Source organism: Lissotriton helveticus, chromosome 12, assembly GCF_964261635.1.
Source record: "Lissotriton helveticus chromosome 12, aLisHel1.1, whole genome shotgun sequence".
Lineage (NCBI taxonomy): Eukaryota > Metazoa > Chordata > Amphibia > Caudata > Salamandridae > Lissotriton > Lissotriton helveticus.
In genome coordinates, this window is record NC_136073.1 from 876,215,984 (window position 1) to 876,239,419 (window position 23,436).

Consider the following 23,436-nt stretch of genomic DNA (forward strand, 5'->3'; position numbering starts at 1 on the left):
AGTAGGCATAACATCTCAAGTTGAAGAGTTTAAGCCCTGAGGAAGTCGCGGGTTTCTTGTCCCAAACGACGAAACACGTGTTGGCTGGACACTGAACAAGACACTAATATTAAAAACATCTTGTCCATTATTGGGCGCTTCTTGATTTCAAAAGTTGTTGTATTTGTAATAATCTTACATCAAACTTCTCAGCACAATAAATCCACACTGATGCCAGTGTGGGATTTGATGATTAATGCACTTAGATGGCATCTTAGAGATGCCCCCTGATACACGACCTAACACTAGCGTCCAGGGCAAGTGGCTGTTTGCCAGCTGCCGCCACCAGACATGTTTCTGGACCCCGGGGTCGGGAGCCTGTTTCTCTCGGGGGTCTAAAACAATGCACATCCTGGGACGAGATGCCAAGCCTCCTCCCCAGAATGGGCAGAGTCCACGAAGGGTAAGCTTCAAAGGCTTGCCGCCTTTGTGAGCTACCCCAGGCCTTTGCTGCTTCCAGCAACTGGCCTCCACCAGTTATAGCCCCCACTTTGGGGAAAACCAAGTGAGGAAGGGAGGTGTGCCCACCTTTGCCTACCCCACCCCTCAGGTGGGGGAGGCGAGGTGAAAGCACAACTCTCAGTCCCCGCCATCTTGCAGATGGGGGAACCAGTTAACCAGAGTGAGGCATATGCCCCCTCCCACTGGAGGGTGGCATGATAGGGGGTGTACCCACCCAAGGAAGGGACCCATTGATCCCAACCTTTACCCACCTGTAACGCCCCTAAATCTAGTATTTAGGGGCAACCCTGAACCTTTACTCCTCAGCACAAGAACCAACCTAGAGGAAAAGAAGAAGGACTGAAGAGCCCTGCTGAAACTAAGAAGAAGAGGACGCCAACTGACTTTTCCCCAGCCCTACCGACCTGTCCCCACCTCGAACCTGCTCCAGCAGAATCCCGGCGTGTTCTGCAGCCAGTAGCCCCCAAGTACCCTGAGGACCTGCCCTGTCTTCCCAAACCAAGATCTTCTCTCCTGTGAGCACAGGATTTGCTCACCCCCAGACTCTGGCTCTGGCCACATCTGCGATTCTGCACCACTCTGCACCCGACGCCCACAGCCCGAGTGGCCCAACACCACGAGGAGGTCTCGCCGGCGATCCTGACCAGAGATCTGGTGATCCCTGAACTGTATCGAATCTCCAAGCGAAGCCTGCAGCCTCTTTCTGGAGGATCCCCCCAACCGCGACCAGAGCTAGTAAGAAAAACCCGACGCCTAAAGACACCGCTGCAACCGAAGTCCCACGGTCTTGGGTGGCCCAACCGATGGTGTCCCAGCATCTCCAGGCATCCCAACATACCTCTCCAACCGGTGGTCACCTCTAGACGATCTCCGTCCCCGAGTCTGCAGCCTTTATTGAAACCAGAGAATCCCCATTGAAATCAACAGGACACCCGACACCAAACCAGCACCCAGCCGCCCCTGCGCCGCTGCGGGTGTACTTTGAGTGCTAAAACGGATCTCCCTCCGCCCTGAGCTAAACCCTAGGAGCTTTGCTCCCACAACCTTGTGGCCTGCTGGTGAGTAGCCACCAACCGGAGGCCCCCTATCCCCCATTGGATAACATTGGGCCTCAGCACTCTGCAGCTGGCCGTCCTAGTGCCGCTGAGGGTGCTTTGAGAGTACATCCTTGAACCTGGGGTAACCATGGTTCTTACCCCAGAATACCAACTCCCACAAACTTGTACTTACTTGCAAACCGATAACTCCATTTTCCTCCATAGGATTGCATAGACTTTTTTTTCCTGAAAATTGTTTCAAATGTGGAGTTGGTTTGTATGGAACATTAACAAAACTGAAAATGTACTAAAAGCGATTTACTTACCTTTTTTCTAGGAGATGTCTCAGTATGATATCTAGGCGTATCACACTGATTAGCAAAAGTAATCTGAAAACTAATCCATAAGTAAGGTGTAAAGTAATTTATAAAGTAACTGAAAAGTAATTTTGAAACACTAACTTACCTGTAATTCATTCAACTGCATTTGAACCTCTTTTCAATTGTAAAAACAGTGCATAAGAATTTGCAAAGCATTTATTTCACTTATCTGCACCAGGCTTGGCTTGGTTCTAGAAATAATATAACTTAATATTTTTGATACAAACAAAATTGGTCTGAGTTCACTCTGAGTGTGTGAGATAATTTGCTGACTAAGTGTGTACAACAAATGCTTACCACTACCCTCTGATAAAGCCTTACTGCCCTGCCACACTATCGCAAATAGAGAGTAAGGTGCTATTTACTTTTACCTCTGCCTACCTTTGGGGTTCCACTGGACTCTGTGCACACTATACCTCACTTTGGTATAGTATACAGAGCCAGCTTCCTACACAGCATGACAATTTAACTACAGTAAATATGGATTTGCTTCATTTTGTTATAATTTGGTGTGTTCTCTTATCTGATCAACCCACCGGGTCTTGTTAATATTTTGATGTAAGGGAGGTCAAACAAACATCAGCTAATGGTTATGCCACGCAGATAGACAGAACCTGGATTAATGGCATGTTCTCAAGCAGCCAATCAGGAGCAACGAGGTAAGCTTCTCACAGTAGATTCTCTGGGATAGCAACAATGAGGAAATTCGAGGTTTTCACACCTCTAAGGACAATACTAAAGTTGTTTTCCATAGGCTAGGGCCTACATAGGCTTTCTTTGGAAGCACACATTTGGTATGACAACACTCAGAAGACTGTTGGGGGGGATGCATGTAAGATAACTGGGTCCAGGTGTATCTGTGTGATGGAGCCAAATAAGAAATGCAATTCTGTGAACAAACCTAGAACACCAATTTTCTGTGTGGCATCCTAGACAGCCAGTCAGGATCATGGAAGCTTGCCCAACTCCAACTGACTCTTCAGAGAGCTGAGAATCTCAAAGTATATTGTTTACTAATTTTTACTTACAGAGTGGATATATATATTCCTTCAGATGAGAGAACTTCTGCCAGAATTTGATCTAAACTTGATTGCTAGTGACACTTCCCTCTTAGCATCAAAGGAAAAGGCAAAATAAATGGAAATGTGACAAAAGACTGGTACCTGCCCAGTCAGGACACTCGAGGGAGTGATAAGGATCCTCCTTTGTCCCCAGTGACATGATTTTGTGCGGAGAAAGCAGAAGAATAAGGAAAGCTTCACTTACAGAATAGTCAATTAGGAATAGGGAGACATGCTATCCATCGGTAAATTCCTTAGGGTGTGTAGACTATAAACTTTGATTTGATTTTGACAGGTTGCCTTAGGGTTCTAACATTAATCAATCAGTCTCCCAAGTAGGTATATTTGCAAACCGGCATTTATGCAATACTTCATCCTGGTACTGTTTTGGCACCAGTGCTGATACCACCAGTACAGAGCCGGGCGAATTCATAGCTGCTGCTTAAATGAACTTGACTACCTGCTACAAAAAAGGACATTCTTAGACCTACAATGGACCCCTTTGTTTGCGAAGAAACATCACAACGTATGGTTTTGGGGTTGTCTTATGGCACACAGACAGATTTTCTTTTTTTACATTAACAGTGCAGCGTAACTGGTGATCCGGTCTACCTATTGATAAGAGCAAATATTACCCTAGTCCATATGGTAAAATTAGGGCATAAAGGAGAATCTTTTCTTGGTTAAGTGTTACGATGTTTAAATGTAGCTGAATCAATAGAACATGACAGTGCTCGCGAATAAAGGTAAAAAACACTTTATACTTTTGGATTGCATATACATATGCTGCAAGAGCTGCACCAATAAAACAAGTCTTGGTTGTTCAAAACAAAAAGGCATTGTCAAGTTCCTTTCAGTAAATTTGGGAGTGCGGGGTGAATTTGGGGGGCTTTAAGTCCTTTTTTTGTTTGTTTTTAGAAAAAGCCTCAAGTCCATTATCATGCAAAACACCATGCGTCACTGGAATGTTTACAGGTGTTTGCTCAGCTACTTCTCTAGAGAATATAACATGCTACACATTTAAATGAAAACAACAAGGTTAATGGCACCATATACATTGTCAAAAAAGATTTTGAACTTTAACTATTGCCCAAAGCTATTTAAAGGGGAACATTTCCTAACACATATAACTGGAAATTTACATTAATTTCCCCAATTGCTATATATTAAAATGAAATAACATAAGCATACATAAACAAGCATGGAACTGATAAAATAAAATTGTTAACAGCAAAGTGAAAAACTTCCTTCTTGATGGTAGTGTGGTTGTGTTGTGAGAAACCAAAGAGTTAAAAAAAAATAAGATATGTAGTTTTTTGTCTATGTTAATCATGCCTCACCTGAATAATGAACTGACAGGATTCCTACTCTGCATCAACATTTCAGATTCACTCACCAAAATTGTGGCTTGCCTTTCTGAGTGCCTTTTAATCTACAATTTTTCATTGTGTACTCCAACAGATAATCAATCATTGATAAGGCCACAGGATCTGCGACTCTCGGACCTAGAAAACCGAAATTAAATTATCATAGATCGACCAAAACGTTTGCTTTCAAGCATACTAGCAATTTGACCTACACCATACCAGTTAAGCCAGTCCCATCAAGTGATTTAAGGAGAAGAAATGGGCCATTCACATTTTGTCATAAGCTCACATTTTCCAGTAAACCACATTAATGTCCCTTCCCCAACTAAAAGATCCTAAAGAGAAGGGGCTCCCTTAGAGTTCTGTGCCTCCTTACAGAGGAAGGCAAAGCTGGCAGTGAATCTTTGTTCTGTAAGGTCCATGTGACAGAAATTGAGCAAGGCTGCGCACTGCATCAAAACAAATATTCATTTACTAGGATGCTGAGTCTGCTCTCTTTTGGCATCTGTGTATTTTGGACCAAGTCTGACTCCAGAGTAAGTAGTCTGCTTATTATTTCCAAAAACATTTGAAATAGTCACTATTTACTACGTCCACTGATACAGGATAGAATAAGGACCCAATGTAGTGGAATGTGAGTTTGTTACAACCACAGGTAGTACGTTAACTACTACGTTCATTGAAGGGGGAAAGAAATGTACCTGCTGCTGCAGTCTCTTGCTGTTCCAGAACGGACAGTCGAAATCGGACTTATTCTATAGACTGTTAACATGGATACGATAACCAGACAAGGGGAAGGAGAGAAGGTCAAGGCATCCAGGTAAGTAAACATTTGTATTTTGCAAGGACTTAGAAATGCCACGTTCCTTACCAACTTTGTATTACTTGACAATTAAAAGAATAAAAGGGGTCATTTCCCTACAGAAACCATAACTCTTTTTTACGTCTTTACAAAACAAACGAAGAGAAACCGGATCACTCAAACGTGAACCTTGGACCCGCTTAGCTTTCAAGTCTTAGTTTCCTTGGATGAAACCAAATGGAGGAAAAGCAACCACTTGGACGATCACATCTTAGAGCTATGCAATTCAATTAGATTTATCGGAGTAAAAAACAATTTTCAGAAACATTTAGTCAATAATAATAATAATGGAAATACCAAGACAGAATAAAACAATTCCAATATGGTTGAGTGGCTCCTCAACCAAACCTGGAGAAGCAGTGAAGAAATGTAGTGCTGTGCAAAGCACAAGCCATGGGATTCCAACTTGCACTTAATTTGTTCAAAGTGGCTTGGTTGAGATTGGGGAGGTGTTGAGAAGGAGAAAGAAATAAGCAAGCTCGTTGATGTTTGTAATGTAAGAAGGGATGTGGAGGAAAAAACAATGCTTTTGGATATTACTGTGCTGACTGGTGGCGGAGCGCAAACTCAACTCTCCATGGTTACCAACAATACCAGAGTTTGGCTGAGGTGCAAAGGCTAATTACAATAATACAACATGGGGGCGTGGCCAAGCCGCCAACCACAATGGCCGCTTAGGCTCGGAGCTCCACCACAGACCCTGATAGATATGTCCTCCGGGGTGGCTTTGGAAGAGCAGCTGCGCCGAATCGTGATGTAGAAGGAGGTGGAGGTGGAGGGGCTCCCGCTGCGAAAAAGTACCAAGGATATGGGCGAGGTGCAGAGCAACGCCGAGATGTGAGAGCCGGCGTGGTGGGGCCGGCCTATCCAATTATCTGAAGCCGGGGACTCGAGTGAGCGGGGCCGGCGAATGTCGCACAAACACCATTGGAGCCTGTTGTCCGGATCAGAAGTGCGGAATAGACTGGGTAGGTGCGGGCGCACATTTTGACACAGGCCGCGTTGTCTCGTTGTCCAGCAGCTGTTCCCCAGAGGGCCCGTGACGACAGGGTCCTCGGGTGAGCCTGGGGACCGACCATCGGGCCGTGTGCTGCGGGCTCCGCGCAGTGGCCCTCCTGCCTCTTTTTCTGCAACGACCATATTCCCCGTACTGACAGGGAACGAAGGCAGTCACACAGACACGCAGCTGGGTGCCATTTAGGTCTCTAGTCCTCTTGGCTGACAAAGGAGACTTTAATGCCACAACTGGCCACGATGTATTTTAGACACATATGTGCAGGATTCCCGACAGCGATTTGTAGGCTGGGCACTGGGTTTATTCAGATGTGCTGCGGGCTGGTCACTGAATGTGTGCGTTACCACAATAAGATTAAGGGTGCACCAGTTGAAGGAGTGGCTGTTGCGGTGAGCCCGAGTAAGGCAGGCATCACATGGCTGCTTATCAGGTCACATCAGATCGTGGCAGGGGTCAGAAGGACCCTAAGCAATCTACCCTGTCCTTTAAAGCAACAAGCACCAACACGGCAACGCAGCAGGGCGACATGGCAGACGGGGGAGCACCAGGCATGGTGGAGGTGGTGGGCCCAGATACCATGCTGTCGGAACTTCGTGCAGCTTCAGAGCGCTGGACACCCGCTTTGACGCCCAAGACAAGAAGCTGGAATCCAGGGGTGCTAGGCTCGATCAGCACAATGGCCGTCTGAACATGGCCGAGGGCAGGATTTCTGACCTAGAAGACTGCACCGCCCAGACAACCAAGAAAATTGACAGAATGGAAAAGCTCCTTAAAGCGGTCGCTATCAAGAACGAGGATTTGGAGGCGAGGGGGCGGTGTAACAACATTCGAATAATGGGGGTGCCGGAATCCACAAATACTGGGCGACTGGATCTTTTTGTAGAGACGCTCTTCACGGACATCTTCGGTGGCGAATCCTTCACTGCCACGTTTGTGGTAAAACAAGAACATCGCATCATGGGGCCGCAGCCTAATCTGGGCTGCCCACCAAGACCCATTATAGCCCGCTTGTTGAATTTCAGGCACAGAGACACCGCTTTGCGAATGGCACACAAAAAAGGACAATTAACCTGGCAGGGGTTATCTATCTCTCTATATCTGGACTTTACTGCAATACTGTAAGTACTCTGGGGTGAAGGCAAATCTCCTTGGAAATTGAGACTTCAGTATGGGATGTTATACCTGTGAGAAAGTGCCATCTTTCTTGCATGGTATGCCCCCACTTTCTGCTGAATTGCTGATGTACTTTGACTGAGTGTGCCCTGGGCTCCTGCCAATCAGGAGCCCAGGGCCTGTGTTCCTTCCCTAAAACTGTGTTGATACCAAAACCAAATTGGCATCTCTGGCCACAGGTCAGCCCCTGGTAAATGGTACCCTAGGTACCCAGGGCACGTGACCAGAGAGGACCCCTAGGGCTGCAGCACTTAGTGTGCCACCCTTAGGGGCCCTGTATCCTGACAGCCACACACTGCCTTTGCAGGCTGAGTGTCCCAGTGCAGAACTAAACAAAGAGTCGACATGTCACATGGCACACATCACTGTGTGCCAAGCCCACAAACACACTGCCCTGCATACATCAGTCACCCCTCTAGCTGGGCGCACTATGCCAGTGGTGTGGGCACAGGTGCATGAGCCCTGTGCCCCTACAGTACCCAGGGGCATTCCTGGGCACTGTAAGTGCAGTGATGCCATTAAGAGTATATGGTGCTGGGAGGTTGTCATTACGAACTCCACAGCACCATGATTGGCTACACTGGAGACTGAGAAGTTTGATATCAAACATCTCAGCACATTAAACCCGCACTGATGCCAGTGTGGGATTTAATGCCAAATGCACGACAAAGGGCATCTTAGAGATGCCCCCTGACACCTAACCAACTCCCAGTGTCCTGACTGCGTGGCTACAGAGGCTGCCACCCCCAGACATGTTTCTGGACCCCTGGGTCGAGAGCCTGCCGCTCTCGAGGGCCTGAAACAATGCACATCCAGGGACGAGGTACCAAGCCTCCTCTCCCAGGATGGGGAGGGGAAGCTTCAAAGGCATGCCGCCTTTGTGAGCTTCTCCAGGCCACTTGCTGTACTCAGCAACTGGCCCCCACCAGTTCTGACCCCCACTCTGGCTGGAAGACAGGCGGGAAACCCTAAGTGAAGAAAGGGAGTGTGCCAGCCTCTGCCAACCCCACCCCTCAGGTGGGAGAGGCGAGGTGAAGCATAACTACGGGCTCCCGCCGTCTTGAGGATGGGGAGCCCTGCCCAATCAAAGATAGGCCCATGACCCTCCCACAGGAGAGGAGCAGGAGAGGGGGTGTACTCACCCCAGGACAGGGACCCATTGGTCCCTGCCCTTGCCCTACCTGTAACACCCCTAAATTTAGTATTTAGGGGCACCCTGAACCTTCCTTCCTCAGATCCCGATTTGAAAACAAGAAAGAAGGACAAGAAGAAAGAAGACCTGCCGTGCAGCTGGTAACAAGAGGACAACACCAACTGACTTGGCTCCAGCCCTACCGGTCTGTGGATTCTTGAATCTGCTAAACCCCAGTGTCTCCAGAGGACAGCAACCTCGAAAATCCCAGAGGATCTGCTTGCCATGCTCATCTAAAGACTGGGACTCACATGAGCAGTGGTTCTGCTCAAACAGCAACAACCCCTGGTGCCAGACAGGAACCACGAATCAAGCACACGCTACACTCGCCGAAGCCAGCCCGTGCCTGAGTGGACAAAGACCACGAGGACGTCCCCCGGCGAGTGTGACCAAGAATCCAGCACCCAAGGATCCCCCACGACGATCCAGACGACGCCTGTAGCCTCACAACAAGGGACCCCTCCAACGGCGACCAGCTGAGGGTAAGATTTCCCGACACAAAAGACACCCCTGCAACCGGTGCCCCACGGCCCCCTGTGCCCAACTCCTGGGTGTCTACCTATCCTCCAAGATCCCAACTTACCTCTTGAAGTGGTGGTCGCACCTGAAGAATCTCCGTCCCCAAGCCTGCAGCTTTCGTTCAACATCCAAGTCTCCCATTGAATAACATTGGGCACCCGATTCCCAAAAGCACCCTACACCCAGCTGCCGGAGTGCTGCTGGAAGTACAGCAACTACCCTACTCCACTTCCCCACTTGCCCTGTGTAAGTGACCAGGAGCTCAGCTCCCACAGCCGCGTGGTCTGCCTGCTAGCAGCCACCAACCGAAGACCCCTACCCGCCATAGGATAACATTGGGCCTACTCACTCTGCACCTGGCTGCCCCTGTGTCGCTGAGGGTGTAACAACTGTACTTGCCTGATCATGAGAGACCCCTGGGTCTACCCCCAAAACCTGAGCCGAGTACTTACCCAAAGACCGATAACTTGATTTTCTCTATAGGATAACATTGGCTGGGTTTCACTCAGAATTTCTTCTGTCGATTTTCCAAACTTTAAAATTTTCGCAAAAAATAATCCGACCGAATTCCGAATTACTCACCTGTTATCAGGAGAGATCCCAGTGCTGTATCTTTCAACCCGGCACTGAACCTGAAATGTAATTATAACTGTGATTTACCGTTAACTCAATTTTCCTCCATAGGAATACATTGCCTGGTTTTTACCAGAAAATCTTTCAAGTGTCCATTTCCAAACTTGCAAATATTCCTTAAAAATCGCCTGTATAACAAAAACGATTTATGTAAACTGTTTACAGGAAATGCACCAGGGCTGAATCCAGGATCGAGCCCTGAGTTAGAAAAACATACTTGGTGATTTTATTGCATTTACTTAAAAACTCCCATTGAGCTCAATGTTATTTTGTGTTTAAACTTGTGTTGCATACTGCAACAACTGTAACTATTGCATTCCAAACTATACTGCTATTTGAAAGTATTCAATTGCAACATCTCATTCTGAGAAAGTAGTTATGATACCTACTGTGGTTCTAAAATAAAGTAACTATATATTTTTATATACAAAACATATGGCCTAGAGTTCAGTTCTTGAGTGCGTGAGACCATTTGCTGACAGTGTGTACAACAAATGCTTTACTCTGTCCTCTGATACTGCCTTACTGCTCGACCAAGCTACCACTTTGGAGAGTAAGGTTATATCTAACTTTAGCTTCTGCCATACCTCTGGGGAATGTGGCCTCTGTGCACACTATACCCAACTTTGGTCCAGTATATACAGAGCCACTTTCTTACAATACCCCGTAAGGTTGAAGGTCGATGTGGATGGCCGTTCACGTATTTTTGACTCCCCTCAGGATACCCAGGAGTTTTTGCCAGAAGTACTCAAAATCCGACAGACAGCGCAGATCTCCATGCCCGCAGTACTCTCAGAACATTCCGGACTCCGGAGCAAGTGCTGATCTTTTTACTGGCAGTAAGTTCCTGTCATTATTGGTCTTTACTTATTAATGTGACAGTAATCTTGGGCATATTTGCGAGAATTGCTGGGCCTCTTCCTTGTTATGTCTATACGCATTGAGTTGCCACCTGGGATGTGACTTTTTGACATGATCAGGCACGCATGTGTCACGAAAATGGGGAAGAAACGGAGCGTTGCCACCCCCTAGTGGGGATGCACTCATTTGCTTTGATGCAATCTTATTAGTTTAATTTTTCCAGATTGTTTGCTTTTGTTATCCATTATTGTTACATTGGAAAGGGTTTTCCCCTAAAGTTGGGTAAGGGGATGTGTGGGGGAATGGGTATGTGGGGCATGTAAGCAAAAATACAGAACATGTTATGATCGCAATTTGCAATTGCAGGGTAGACATAAGCATCTGGGTCATGTCAGGTTGCATGGACAACAACTTGGCTATGGTTGACAGGGTACTAGCTGAAGCAAACATTGTACTAATGTCCTGGATTGTTAGGGGCCTCAATAATAATCGTAAATGTTAACAACTAACAAATTATTTGCAACGCCATCAAGTGGACATCGCTTTTATAGAAGAAACTCATTTAGAGTCATCTGCTAAGACGCCGTTGGCCATGAGCTGGGGGACATACAGCTGCTTTGTTGATTATAGCGCATACGCTTGTGGGGTTGCAATATTGATACATAACAGGGTACCGGTTCAGGGCAATTGAGGTCTGTAGGGATCCGGGTGGGAATTTTCTGCAGGTCAAGGGGTGTCTGCTCGAGCATTCAGTACTATTTGTTAATATAAATGCACCGAATGTTGGCGACCCCGACTTCTTTGACGCTATTCATACCAATATAGTATGTACAGGTGCAGATCATATCTATTTGGATGGGGATTTTAACCTGCTTCAGGACCCAGTGCGAGATAGGAAGACACACACTGTGGGCACTAGGCCCAGGGTACGGCACTCCTTACTTGATATTTTGGATAGATTTGGCTTAGTGGATGCCTGAAGATATCACAAACCTGAACAGGACAGTTACACTCATTATTCCCTGCCCCATGGTACATGGACTCGCTTGGATTATTAATGCCTTTCTGTGGGGGTGGTGTTGTGGATAGACATTATGAGACACTTGCTGCGGACACTGTCGTACCATGCTCCAGTTTTGGTTAAGTTGCGGGTCCCCAGGGCGGGAGGGTGAGGGGATTCGGGGGGGGCTTATTCCAGATATGGCACTAAGAGACAATGTCTTCATGGCTGAACTAGGGGTTGAGGTCGCCGAAAACTTCTCCTTGAATGTGGGATCTGTGGATTCCAAGGCTGTGCTATGAGATACCTTTAAGGCATACATAGGAGGTGTGTGTATATCTAAAAGTGTCGGGGTTCTTAGGGATTTAAGATGTACACTTGCCAAGATAAAAGTGCAAGTCAAGCAACTAGACCATAGCAAAATGACTAAACTGGCCCCCCTGATCTGAAGGGATGTGCAATGTTCCTGACGGACTTTAGGGTGGCTGCAGAACGTGAGGCCCATTACCTTAAAAAGTATGCAGTTGCAAGGCGGTATGGGGAGGGTGAGAGGTCTGGCAGAACCTTAGCCAGGCTGATGCAACATTCTCATGCACCAACATACGTAGCAGAATTAGTTGACAACAGCGGGGGGGGGGGGACAAGTGTATCCGGCAATCTGGGAGTCCTCCAGGAGGTGTTTACATATTATACCACATTGTACACCTCTCGGATCATCGGGCACCCGCATACTATAGTGAATACCTGGAAGAGGTATCACTGGTATGGATGGAGAAAGCACATCAGGAAATCCTGGCCGAGCCTTTCTCGGAGGATGAAATTAGTGAGGCCATTAATGCTCTTGAAGCCTCTAAAGCGCAGGACCTGGATGGATTCCCGGGGTGCTTTTACAAGAAATATTAGGCTATACTTGTAACACACCTCGCTGATATGTATCAAGAGGCGGTGGAGGCAGAAGTGCTCCCGCCCACACTAAGAGAGGCGGTCATAGCTTTGTTGCCGAAGCCTGGGAAGGATTTGCAGAATTGTTGTTTTTATCGGCCTTTATTGCTTTTAAACTTTAATAATAAAACCTTTCCCAAAGTGTTAGCAACCCGACTTGTGCTCATTGTGGAGCAACAGATTTCACCGGCACAGTCAGGTTTCATTCCTCACAAAACTACAGCGCTTAATCTCCGTACATTGTTTGCTACACTGCATAGATTAGATCCCAGCAGCCGCTGTGCTGCTCGATGCTGAAAAGGTTTTGGATTCCCCTGAATGGCCCTTTTTAAATGCCACACTGGTACGACGGGGGGTCCCGGAGCGATTCCTAGTGGTAGTTAAATTACTATCCACTTTACCCACTGCACGTATCCGTATCAATTGAACACGGACAGAGGAAGTTGTACTTACATGGGGAACAAGGCAAGGCTGCCCACTCACACCACTGTTTGTTGTGGCACTTTACCCATTGGTGCGGCTTTTACAAGAGAAGCACAGTCACCGGGGTTGCAATTTAACACTGGGCCTCTGCTCCATACACTCTACGCAGACAACATTATTCTTTATGAGATACTCCCAGACAATAATTTGGCACCACTCCTCCACAAAGTCACGAGATATGGCACGCTCTCGTTCTGCGTATTAATTGGGACAAATCGGAAGTTTTTCCTATGGCAACAACACCCAGTAAAAGAACAGTGGAATATCCACTGAAGTGGTGTGATGAATCTGTGAAATCTGGGGGTTCATGTTCGCAGGGAGAAGAGTCACATTTTGCAGCTGAATTATGGTCCTGTCATGGAGAAGTTGGGACGTAATGTTGAGCATTGGTTGTCATTGCCCTTATCATTGGCTGGAAGAGTTGCCATAATTAAGATGGTTGTACTTCTGCAGTTTTTATACCTTCTTCATAACATTCTTATTACATTGTACAATAACTTCTTTTCAGACCTGATCATGCGGTTGGAATGGGGGTGAAGCAACCCCGGATAAGCTCGGACACACTAATGCTCCCATATGAGAGAGGTGGGTTTGGGGTCCCAAACTTTCAGGTTTAATATTTGGTTGCACAGGCCAGTTATGCACGACAACGGTGTCATGTATTCCTATAGGTTCTGAATCGATCCCCCTATTCCTGACCCTATTCTAGTTAAGACAAACCGACAAGTTAACTAGCAGTCAGCCCATGAGGCAGAAAAACCCCCATGATGCAGATACCGTTATCTGACGCAGTCACACTACGGCACAGGAACGTGTTATCTGATTAGGTCATAACGCTTGCGATCTAATTAGACAAGCGATATTCCTCCAGCCCCTGATAAGGCATACGGAGTTCTCATAACAAATCAAACCTATGACAACCTGGAAAAACCGTGCGGCCATTGTTTTGATTTCACAGAGAACTTCAGTAAAAGAATGTGCTAACGAGCAAGTCGTATGACATCTTTATTGACGTATCTATGTCCATCCTTACGTCAATCTCGGCACCTTAAAGGTATAAATATTACCGATCTTGCCCTATGCAAACACACGCGTGGTGACGAGACGGAGCAGCCATACTTGCCGAAGCCCAGAGCAGAGCAGACCCCGCTGGCAGCAGCCCCGCCTTCCTGACGCGCTGAGAGAAGCTGCTTTCTCCTGCCGAGAGACCCAGCACCGGCGCTTCCGGGTAGCCCTCACAGGCAGCCTGGAATATCGAGAGCAGAGAAAGAGATACCATTCCTCATTCATCCCAACTTCCAGGTACAGAACTGAATAACCCCTCGCAGAGAATTCTTTAGTTATTCACTTGGCAAAAACAAACTTAACTTAAACTGTAACTTTCTATTCCCGCCCACGCATTAGACTTAGGTCAGGTACACGGGGTAGGCGTATCTAGAAACACCAGTTGAGTACGTTTAGTCAAATGTATATGTGTATGTAAATATATTTTATTCATTTTAAACATCATATGGCTTAGAAACCATATCAATGTTTTTACAGTATTACTTTATACTATTGCTTTTAATGTATGCACTTTACTTAACTATAAGTATTGCAATAATATCGATCCATTTCTCTTGTATGAGAAAAGAGACTGATCAATAAATAACACCTTTTTATTGAACACGCCCGTCTCTTCCTTTTCTCTACAATCTGATGAGACTAAGAATGCACGTACTGACTGAGTAAAATAATTGCCTTTTGTTCACACGACTCTCGAGATTTACTCTTGATTAGGGGAGAGCAAAGTTGTCATGTTCTATGGTTGTCAGAAACTAAATCACTTCTTGTCTAATCAGGGAAGTTAAGTCCTCCTTGAACATTCGAGAAAGTTTCTAGTGAACTCTGAGCTAAGCTGGCAAACCCAAAACTTTAAGTCTAGTATCGACAGTAGTAGACCTAGTTAACGTCTGGCCTAGGCCTTTACTGCTGTAGGTATTATTCCAATGCGCAGAGCCTATTGGGAAGATAGGAGCTACACTACATGGCGCCCAACGCGTTTGGAAAGGGCGATAAAACTAACGTAAGACATTTAGAGTAACTCAGTCGTGCTTTCTCACTCAGACCCCTTTTCCCCATAATACTCCAAAGACGTCTGGAGTGGGCGAAAGGTAAATATCCGCCAGACCTCGCAGGAGGGAACTCCTATGTATGGTTCTTGGTATAGTCAACGTTGAAGGATACACTGTTCCAAAATATTGTGCATCTAATCTTTGTTTCCATAAGAAACCTGATCTGCAAACAAACAAAATAACCTTCAGGACAGTAAAATGTCAGACAACGAAGAAGAAAGAGAGGCAGTTAGATTAGCAGCTGAACTCGCAGCAGCTGATGCTGCAGCACTAGATGCAGACCAGGATATAATACTCATCCCGGTCATCAAAAGGAGATCTATAACCCTGAAACTTATAGAAAATGGAATGACACCTAGAGGTGGCACAGTCATATTCGTAATTGAGGCACACGAATATCGGCAGACAGAGGTATATTATTCATGGATACATTTTCCAGCAGCTAATGCTGTAACAAAGTACTTCCACTATTACAAAATAGAGGAACCTCCTAATGAGTACACTCCTTTCGAGGAGGTGGAAGTACCACTCAAATTCCAAGAGCATTTGCTCTTATTTGATGGCGCCCTAAAACATAACAATCACATCACCAGGCTCGGTCCTTTAGGTAGACCAGGAGCAACGTGGCCGGTCCTAGCCGGATACACACCACATCCAGACATCAATGGGATGTCTGTAGCAGAGCTGTTAACACAGCTAAAACAATTAATAAAAATTCATAGACAATTAGTACAGTATGTGATGCGGACTTCAACAATTCAGCCAGCAATTAAACTTCCACAGCTGACCCCTCACCAGGGGAATACAAATAAAATTACACCACAGAACATCCAGTCTTGCCTAGGTAAAGTACCGGCTAAACGGGAACAAATACCATTCTGGTTGGCACAGAAAATTACCCAAATAGAGGCGGTGTTTCCTGACACCACCCCGCTAGAAAAACACAGGATTCTGACTATATGTCTTCCGATGGGAATCGCACCACACATTGAGGACTGTGACACTTGGGGTACAGTCTTTGCTTCTATCTACACAAAAACGCACGGTGTTCCATCCATTTCGGTGATACCAGATGTGCTAAAACAAATTCAAGACGAATATGGTCCTGAACCCGCTTTAACTCTTGGTATGAAATTACTAAAAGACTTCAAGCAGGTCTCGGCTATATTATTAGCCAACATAAAGGGAGAAGCAGCAAACGTAGCGATCCGCCAAAGGTTAAAAGAAACAGATATAGCAGACCAACCAGCTGAAATTGCCAGAATCATAGAAAAATCCTATGAGGAACTAGGTAGAGATAGTTTAGGTGGAATACCAGTAAAACCGCAACTGACTGAAAGTCCAGAAAAAATATTTTTTAATAATAATTCACCAAAAAAGAACTGGGATGGAAACAAACAATCCAATCCCAAAGAAAAGAAATTCCAGTCCAGAGGAAGGTCTCCTAGGCGAAGAGAAAAATCTCCGAACCAAAGACACAGGTCACCCCAGAGTGACCCCTCTGGGAAAAGATATAACCTTAGAAATAGGGATAATATAAAAAAACCTGATAGATATCAAGACATTGATACACGTCCCTCTCAATCTTTTCAGAATTCCTCGCAGAAATCGGAAAGAAGAGGACGATCAGAACAGAGAGAAGAGCACGCCAAGTCCAAAGACAAGGAACCTGCTCAGCTGAAAAAGAAATTACAATTTCCAAAAAAGAAGGTAGCCAGTATCAAGGTAGTTAACAATGCCGAGAATACTGAGGACACAACTGAAAAACGGGGAATGGGCTCAGACAATGCTAGACAGCGCAGCAGAAGTGAGCATAGCTCGCAAAGTCCTTATGAATCATCTGGAGACAGTGGACACGAATGAATATCTTCAAGTGGAAACTGCAGACACCAGGGTTAGCAAACCTCACAAGATATACGAGATAACATTACGTATAGAGGGAGATAAGACTAGGAAAATAAGGGGACTATTTTGGGATAACCTCTCCGAGGGATATGACATCCTTCTAGCTGAAAAAGACTGGCCACCAGAGTTTGTTAGGGAGTGCCCTCATGGCGAAGAAATAATTATGCCTGCCTTCTCGAATCATATCCTGAATTCATAAAAAATACACACTTGCCAGAAAATGGGCAGTGGCTTTAGCTCCTGCCTTATATAAAAATCATGTAGGATGGGATGAGGACTCCCCTCCTCACAAAATCCAGTTAAAATCACAACCTACTGCACAAAGGCAGTACCCAATTAAGCAAGAAGCTAAAAAACAGGTAAATGAAATACTAGATCAGCTAGAATACCAGGGGGTGATTGAAACTTGCACCTCACAAATGAACAACCCTTTGTTTCCGGTCTCCAAACCAGACAATTCATATCGTCCAGTTTTGGATTACCGACACCTTAACACATGTTGCAAAACTTTTGCAGTGCAAACCTCACATAGTGCTGCACTAATGAATAACATAGTGCGCAAAAAATACAAAACAACATTAGACATCTCTAATGGATTCTTTTGTCAAAACATAGCACCAGAGAGCAGATATTTAACTGCATTCTCAATAAACGGCACTCAAAAGCAATTCTGTCGGTTAGCCCAGGGGTACAAGAACAGCCCGGGGGTATTCTCAGCGAGAGTAACAGAATTACTACAAATATATGATGATGAAGCATTATCTTATGTCGATGACATTTACTTAACAGATGATGACTTGGATACTCACTTGAAGAGAGTGAACACCATAATACTTGGGTTCGCTGCAGAGGGTTACAAATTCAACTTTAAAAAATCCAGAATTGCCCATCTGAAAGTCCTGTTCGTAGGATATGAATTATCAAGTATAGCCTGGCTGACAATTTTCTAGAACTAGAAGAATTAAAAAATCTAGAATATGAAAAACATATCCTCTGCCAATCGACATTCTGCCTTTACGACATTACGCCTGTGTAATCTATACAGACGGACATGCTCAACCCCCCGTTTGGGGAGAACAAGCATACAACCCCACATGTGAGATTACAAAAGAAGTGTGGCGCGGAGGTAAACTAAGACCTCTATTAACAAAAACACACTCAGTTGAAACTAATTCAGAACAACAGACTGAAATAATAGCATTGAAAATGGCGCTAGATAATGCGGATCGCGAATTCCCGACACTTATAGTGTCAGATTCATATTACTGCGTCAAATCATATAACAAGGATTTGCAGACATGGATTCAAAACGGTTACAAAGATGACAATGATGCACCAATAAAGCAGAAACTGCTCTGGGAACAAATAGCTCTTTTACAAAAAGAACTACCAAAGACTCACGTGACACACTCACTGAGTCATCAGCGTGATGGCGTTCACGTTGCAGGGAATTCATTGGCTGAAACAGCCACAGCGGCAGCCACTAAATCGGCTCCCGTAGTTCGAAAAAAGCGTACATTAAAATACATTGACGGTGAAACAGTGCTGGCGGTGAAAACGTCATCAAAAGGCGACCGCTCAGCATTACCGATCAACTATCCACTCAATTATACATACATAATCGATGCAAACTCCGTCCCTTTTGCTCGAATCCCTGGAGTGGGGGATAGAGTGATTCCAAACATGGACAGGAGAAACTTGTTAATCGCAGACGCACATATGGGCGAGGGTCTCAGACACCTTAAACTAAAAGATTCTCTGGAAGAATTACAATCACGGTACTGGTGGCCAGGCATGAGCCTGCGTCACACCATGTTTGTAAAAAACTGCCCAAACTGCAACAGAGATCGCAGTGGGGAGAGAAACAGTTTAATACCTCGTCGATTTACTCCAGAAAAAATCAAGAGTAAAAAGGAAGGGTTGCGATTAACATACACAGGCTAGTTACCACTTATAATGTAGATCACCAGCACTCGGCTGACGTCTGGACTGTTATACAAAGATTTGCGAGTCTAAATGGCATATACGCTAAGAGCATGCTACGTTTGACCATTGTCTTCACTCTAGCCCTCCAGCCTGAGGGGAAACATGACCAAATGAGCATAGCCCAGCGGGAATCTTCTCACTTCCTTCCTGAGGGTACGGGATGGTGTAAAGAAAAAACCAAGGAAGAAAGCAATCTATAACGGAAAGGATATTAGGTTCGGGAGCTGGGTGGGTCAAACATCTAATAAGTGTCCAACGTAGTCTAAATAACTTGCCAAGAAATTCTCTGAAGGGATTCAGTCCGTACGAATTATTATTCGGAACTAGGATGATTATCTCTGACCTTGACAGTCAGACTTCAGTGGTGAAAGAAAAAAGCTTTGATATCAAAGACCGTTTGGCTATTTTGCAGGACTTAAACAAAACAAGAAAAGACCTGAGCAACATAAAGTTGAAACAACAGCCAACAACCACTGAAGAACCACCACCTGTCCCAGCAAGACCTGTCTGGATTCCAAAAGTCGGGGATCTAGTCAGAGAAAAGATCGCGGTAAAGAAGGAATTTGGGCCTTCTTACAGAAAAGCAGTTCCTGTCTTGTCTGTCAACGGGACAAGATCAGTTGTACTACCGCCACTTGCTGGTAAAAAGGAGAACCGAGTTGTATCCATCGACCTGGTAAAACCACAACATGTGGCCGATAACAAACAGTAGGCCAAGTGGACTCCCAATAAGTAGCAGAACACCAAGGTTTGCTACCAGTACAGAGGTCCTAACAAAGAGGCTCATCACATTCGAAACGCCTACAAAAGAACAACAAGGACTATGCAACAATGCAATAGAACTCAGACCTCTGAAAACCCAAATAAAAACATTTAGCAGAGACACACCAAACTATAATGAAGTACCAAGTGAAAATGCAAGAAACAGAAATCCTGAACCAATTGGGACAATTGACAGAACTGCATCCGGCTACTTCATAAACTTCGATGATTCCTCTGAAGGCTTCAGTGAATCAAAGACACAGCCATCATCAAAAACCTTTAAAGAAAAAGCTAAAGAACTTTTGAAACAACTGAAAGAAACATATCTGATTTCTCCATGGATTGAATTTTGGGTGGGTTTTGGTGCATTTATCCTCATACTTTGGCTCATCATGGTACTTACTTTGGGACGCTTCATTGAGGGAAAATATGCTAAAATGGACACAGCAAGTCAGAAAATCAACTTGATCCTCAAACCACACACACATCGAGAAAAGAGAACTTTCTTCAGCCAACTTCACAGCCAATCCGATACCTGGTGGGGTAGCCTGGGACAACACTGACTATGAAATTTATGGTCCGGTCGAGATCCTGAAATATCCACACCAAATTAAGATCTCCTTGAGTGACTTTGTAAAACCAAACTCATTTGCTGATGATTGGGACTTCGAAAGCATTAATAAAATGATGTCTGACTTAGTAATGTCTGCTAAATTTACCAAACATGATTATTTGCAGGGTTCTACCAATTATGATAGTATGTATTGCTATAACCAATATGGTAACCATTTTCTACATAAATCTGCACAACCTAGAAATGTTTTAAATTATAATCAATGGGAACATTGTGCTACACCTCCAAAAGGGAGCTCAAGAACCGTTTATGACAAATATTCATATTTTTCTGGTTTTAACACAAGTAATGCTGAAACATTTTATTTTAAATTGTCAAACAAAACAGGGACCAAGACCATGATAACCAACACAAAATTGATTTATTCAGACTCATTTTTTGAATAAATGAATACTTTTGGATTTGATTATTGGGACAAAAATGTTGAATTGAAAAGTGTTTGGGGTACAAAAGAATGGCAAGTACAGGGTATGGAAGCTTTGTTTAGAGCCTGCATGATCCCAGAACAAATGATATTTTTAAATGACACTGTTCAACAAACCACCTGTCTTGGCCTAGCCAAAATCAAAGATTTAAATAAACCGTCTATTCCAAAGCCAGCAATGTTTAGCAACACTTCTACAGATGAAGAGATAGACGTAAACCATATATTAAACCAAAACAGAACACATCCTGATTGGAAACAATGGTTGATCTGGCCAACAGATACTAATAACTGTCAAGACAGATTCCTGAACAAAACACAGGGGTTCAAAATGACCAGGCCAGACCCTAGATATCCTCAAAGACATCACCCAGGGATCATAACAACCTACAGTGTGGGCAAATTATGCCTTCAATGGCTACAAACTTCCACACTGACAGAAATTAAGCAACACCTAACTTTACTTACTGATGGTGCTGACTTCCGTGATTTCATAATGGGACCACGCAAACAGCGTCAAAAGCGTTTCATAGCAGCCTCTGTATATGCAGCATACAATGAGGCCTGGAAGGTTACTCAAATTGAAACAGCAGAGAGAATACGGGAAATTGACCGTATTAATTTGGAAAAATCACTTTCTGTAGTGGACAATGGGTTAATGACTCTGTCCTCCAGAATTTTTTCTTTGGACAGCATTGTGTCTTCAGCAATCGACATATTATCGCAAGACTTACTGTTATTACAACACGGTCAGTCACAATTGCGTTCTATTGTACAGCTTGGCTGGACGTTACAAAATCTGCGTTCAGGCTATGTGCCTCGGCGTTTAATCAACACAACGTCACTATTCCAAATCTTTAACCTTACTGATAGACAAATCAGTATGGCACAAAAGGGTGCTGATTATACAATCTTGAGCATTGAAAAACTCGAAAGATTACCAGTGACAATGTCAGAACGACCTGTCAGTGAATGGATAATACATGGGATAATAAATATTCCAATCTCAACCTTCAGGTTTCAATACTGCCAAAAATATATACAGGCTGGCATGTACGAGAAATTGGGAAAGGGGTACCTTAAAACAACTTGGAACCTGCCCTATTCACATGCATGTGTCAGTAATAAAGGACAGAAAGTGTTTCTTAGTGGCAACAATTGTGCGATGTCACTGAGTGGCACACTTCTGTGTAACGGAATTAGTTTGCATGGAGCCTGTGAAGGGAATTCATACAACCTTTCATGTCACCAGCAAGGTGCACCTGCAACAGAAATAGAACCATTCTTTCAAAGACTCTATAATGGGAGTTACATTCTTATTGTAGACCGCAGATGTTGTAGTCTTATGCCCGGGACTCCTTATCTAGTAACTACGACTGCGAAGGTCAAGTGCTGTGGACGCTCATTGTTCCCCAGCTCCTTTCCAGACAGGGAGGCAAGGGCATGGCCCGATTTGAAAATTACTTCTATTCGAATGGATACTTTAAGCAGAATGAAAACAGTGCTTCTTCAGACGCCTACCAGGCTCTCGTCATCAAAAGAAACGTATGATCTACAAGTCGCAAGGACGACTGCAGAGATACATACATTATTATCAACTAATTCCCCCGTACATTTCGCGGAAATCCTGAATGAAATCTTAAATATTTCTGATACCAATGGGGTCTCAAAGGTGTTTAAGACAGTATTTTCGATGGCATTAACACCATTCAAAGCCATACTGGGTATTTTTCCAGATTTCGTCCATTCGATTTTTGGCGGACTTCCCCTGATCTTGGGACTAATTGCAGGAATCCTATTCTTAGTCCTTATTTTTCGTTATGGCAACCCATGTCACAGACCAAACTCTGGCGACAATGGAAGAAACAATCCTAGCCATTGGATACCGGGACCGGATAACAAAAATCCTGGGACTCTCCCGGCTTAGAGACCTGAACATGACTTGGTTTCTATCATATCGACCAATGTGGCAAAGATGTGTTTTACCTGTACTAAGGTGTCTGCTATGCGGAGAAGAATGTGTGTTAGACACTTGTCTGACGCTACAATCGGATGCGCCAATGGATGCAGAAACATTGTTGAGCCCGATCAAGGTTCATGCTTTGTGCTGCCCTCAAAGGCTACCAATCCTGATGACGGCATTCGTGGAAGCTTCACCGCTACGATTGATGGGTAGTGAAGTTCAAGATGAAAGCAGCATCGATCAGGTACGACCTTCTGTCAGCAATGCGAATCAGAATGTCAATGGAGACAATCATGCGCATGAATGCATGATTACACCTATTTCCGAGTTAGTGGAACTTTCCCAGGAAGCTGTTGACAGTTTTTTCGAAAGCCTAAATGATATGATGTTCTCACCCGAACAGAAATAGAGACTTTTGAGCAAGCTCACACACGGCGTTCCCTGAATTCGGCCTTCAACTTTAAAAAATAAAGTCACATGAACTATTTTCACTCCAGTTCACGGACAGCAACTCTTTCAGAAGCCCCAAATTATTTTTTAGGTTTTTCGGGACACTTATCTTCTGCTTAAAGTAAGTAACTATTCCTAAAGAACTAAGATTTCTATTTTTAGATACTTTATA

General features: G+C 44.6%; 1 protein-coding gene across 1 annotated transcript in view; it reads right to left on the bottom strand.

The window, feature by feature from the left end:
• LOC144798912 (uncharacterized) overlaps positions 1 to 23,436 on the bottom strand; it is a 160,695-nt gene that overhangs the window by 95,722 nt on the left and 41,537 nt on the right. The window contains exon 4 of the mRNA XM_078670024.1: positions 4,376 to 4,484. Within this exon, the coding sequence (XP_078526150.1) occupies positions 4,376 to 4,484 (109 nt within the window). The remainder of the gene's footprint in view (positions 1 to 4,375; positions 4,485 to 23,436) is intronic.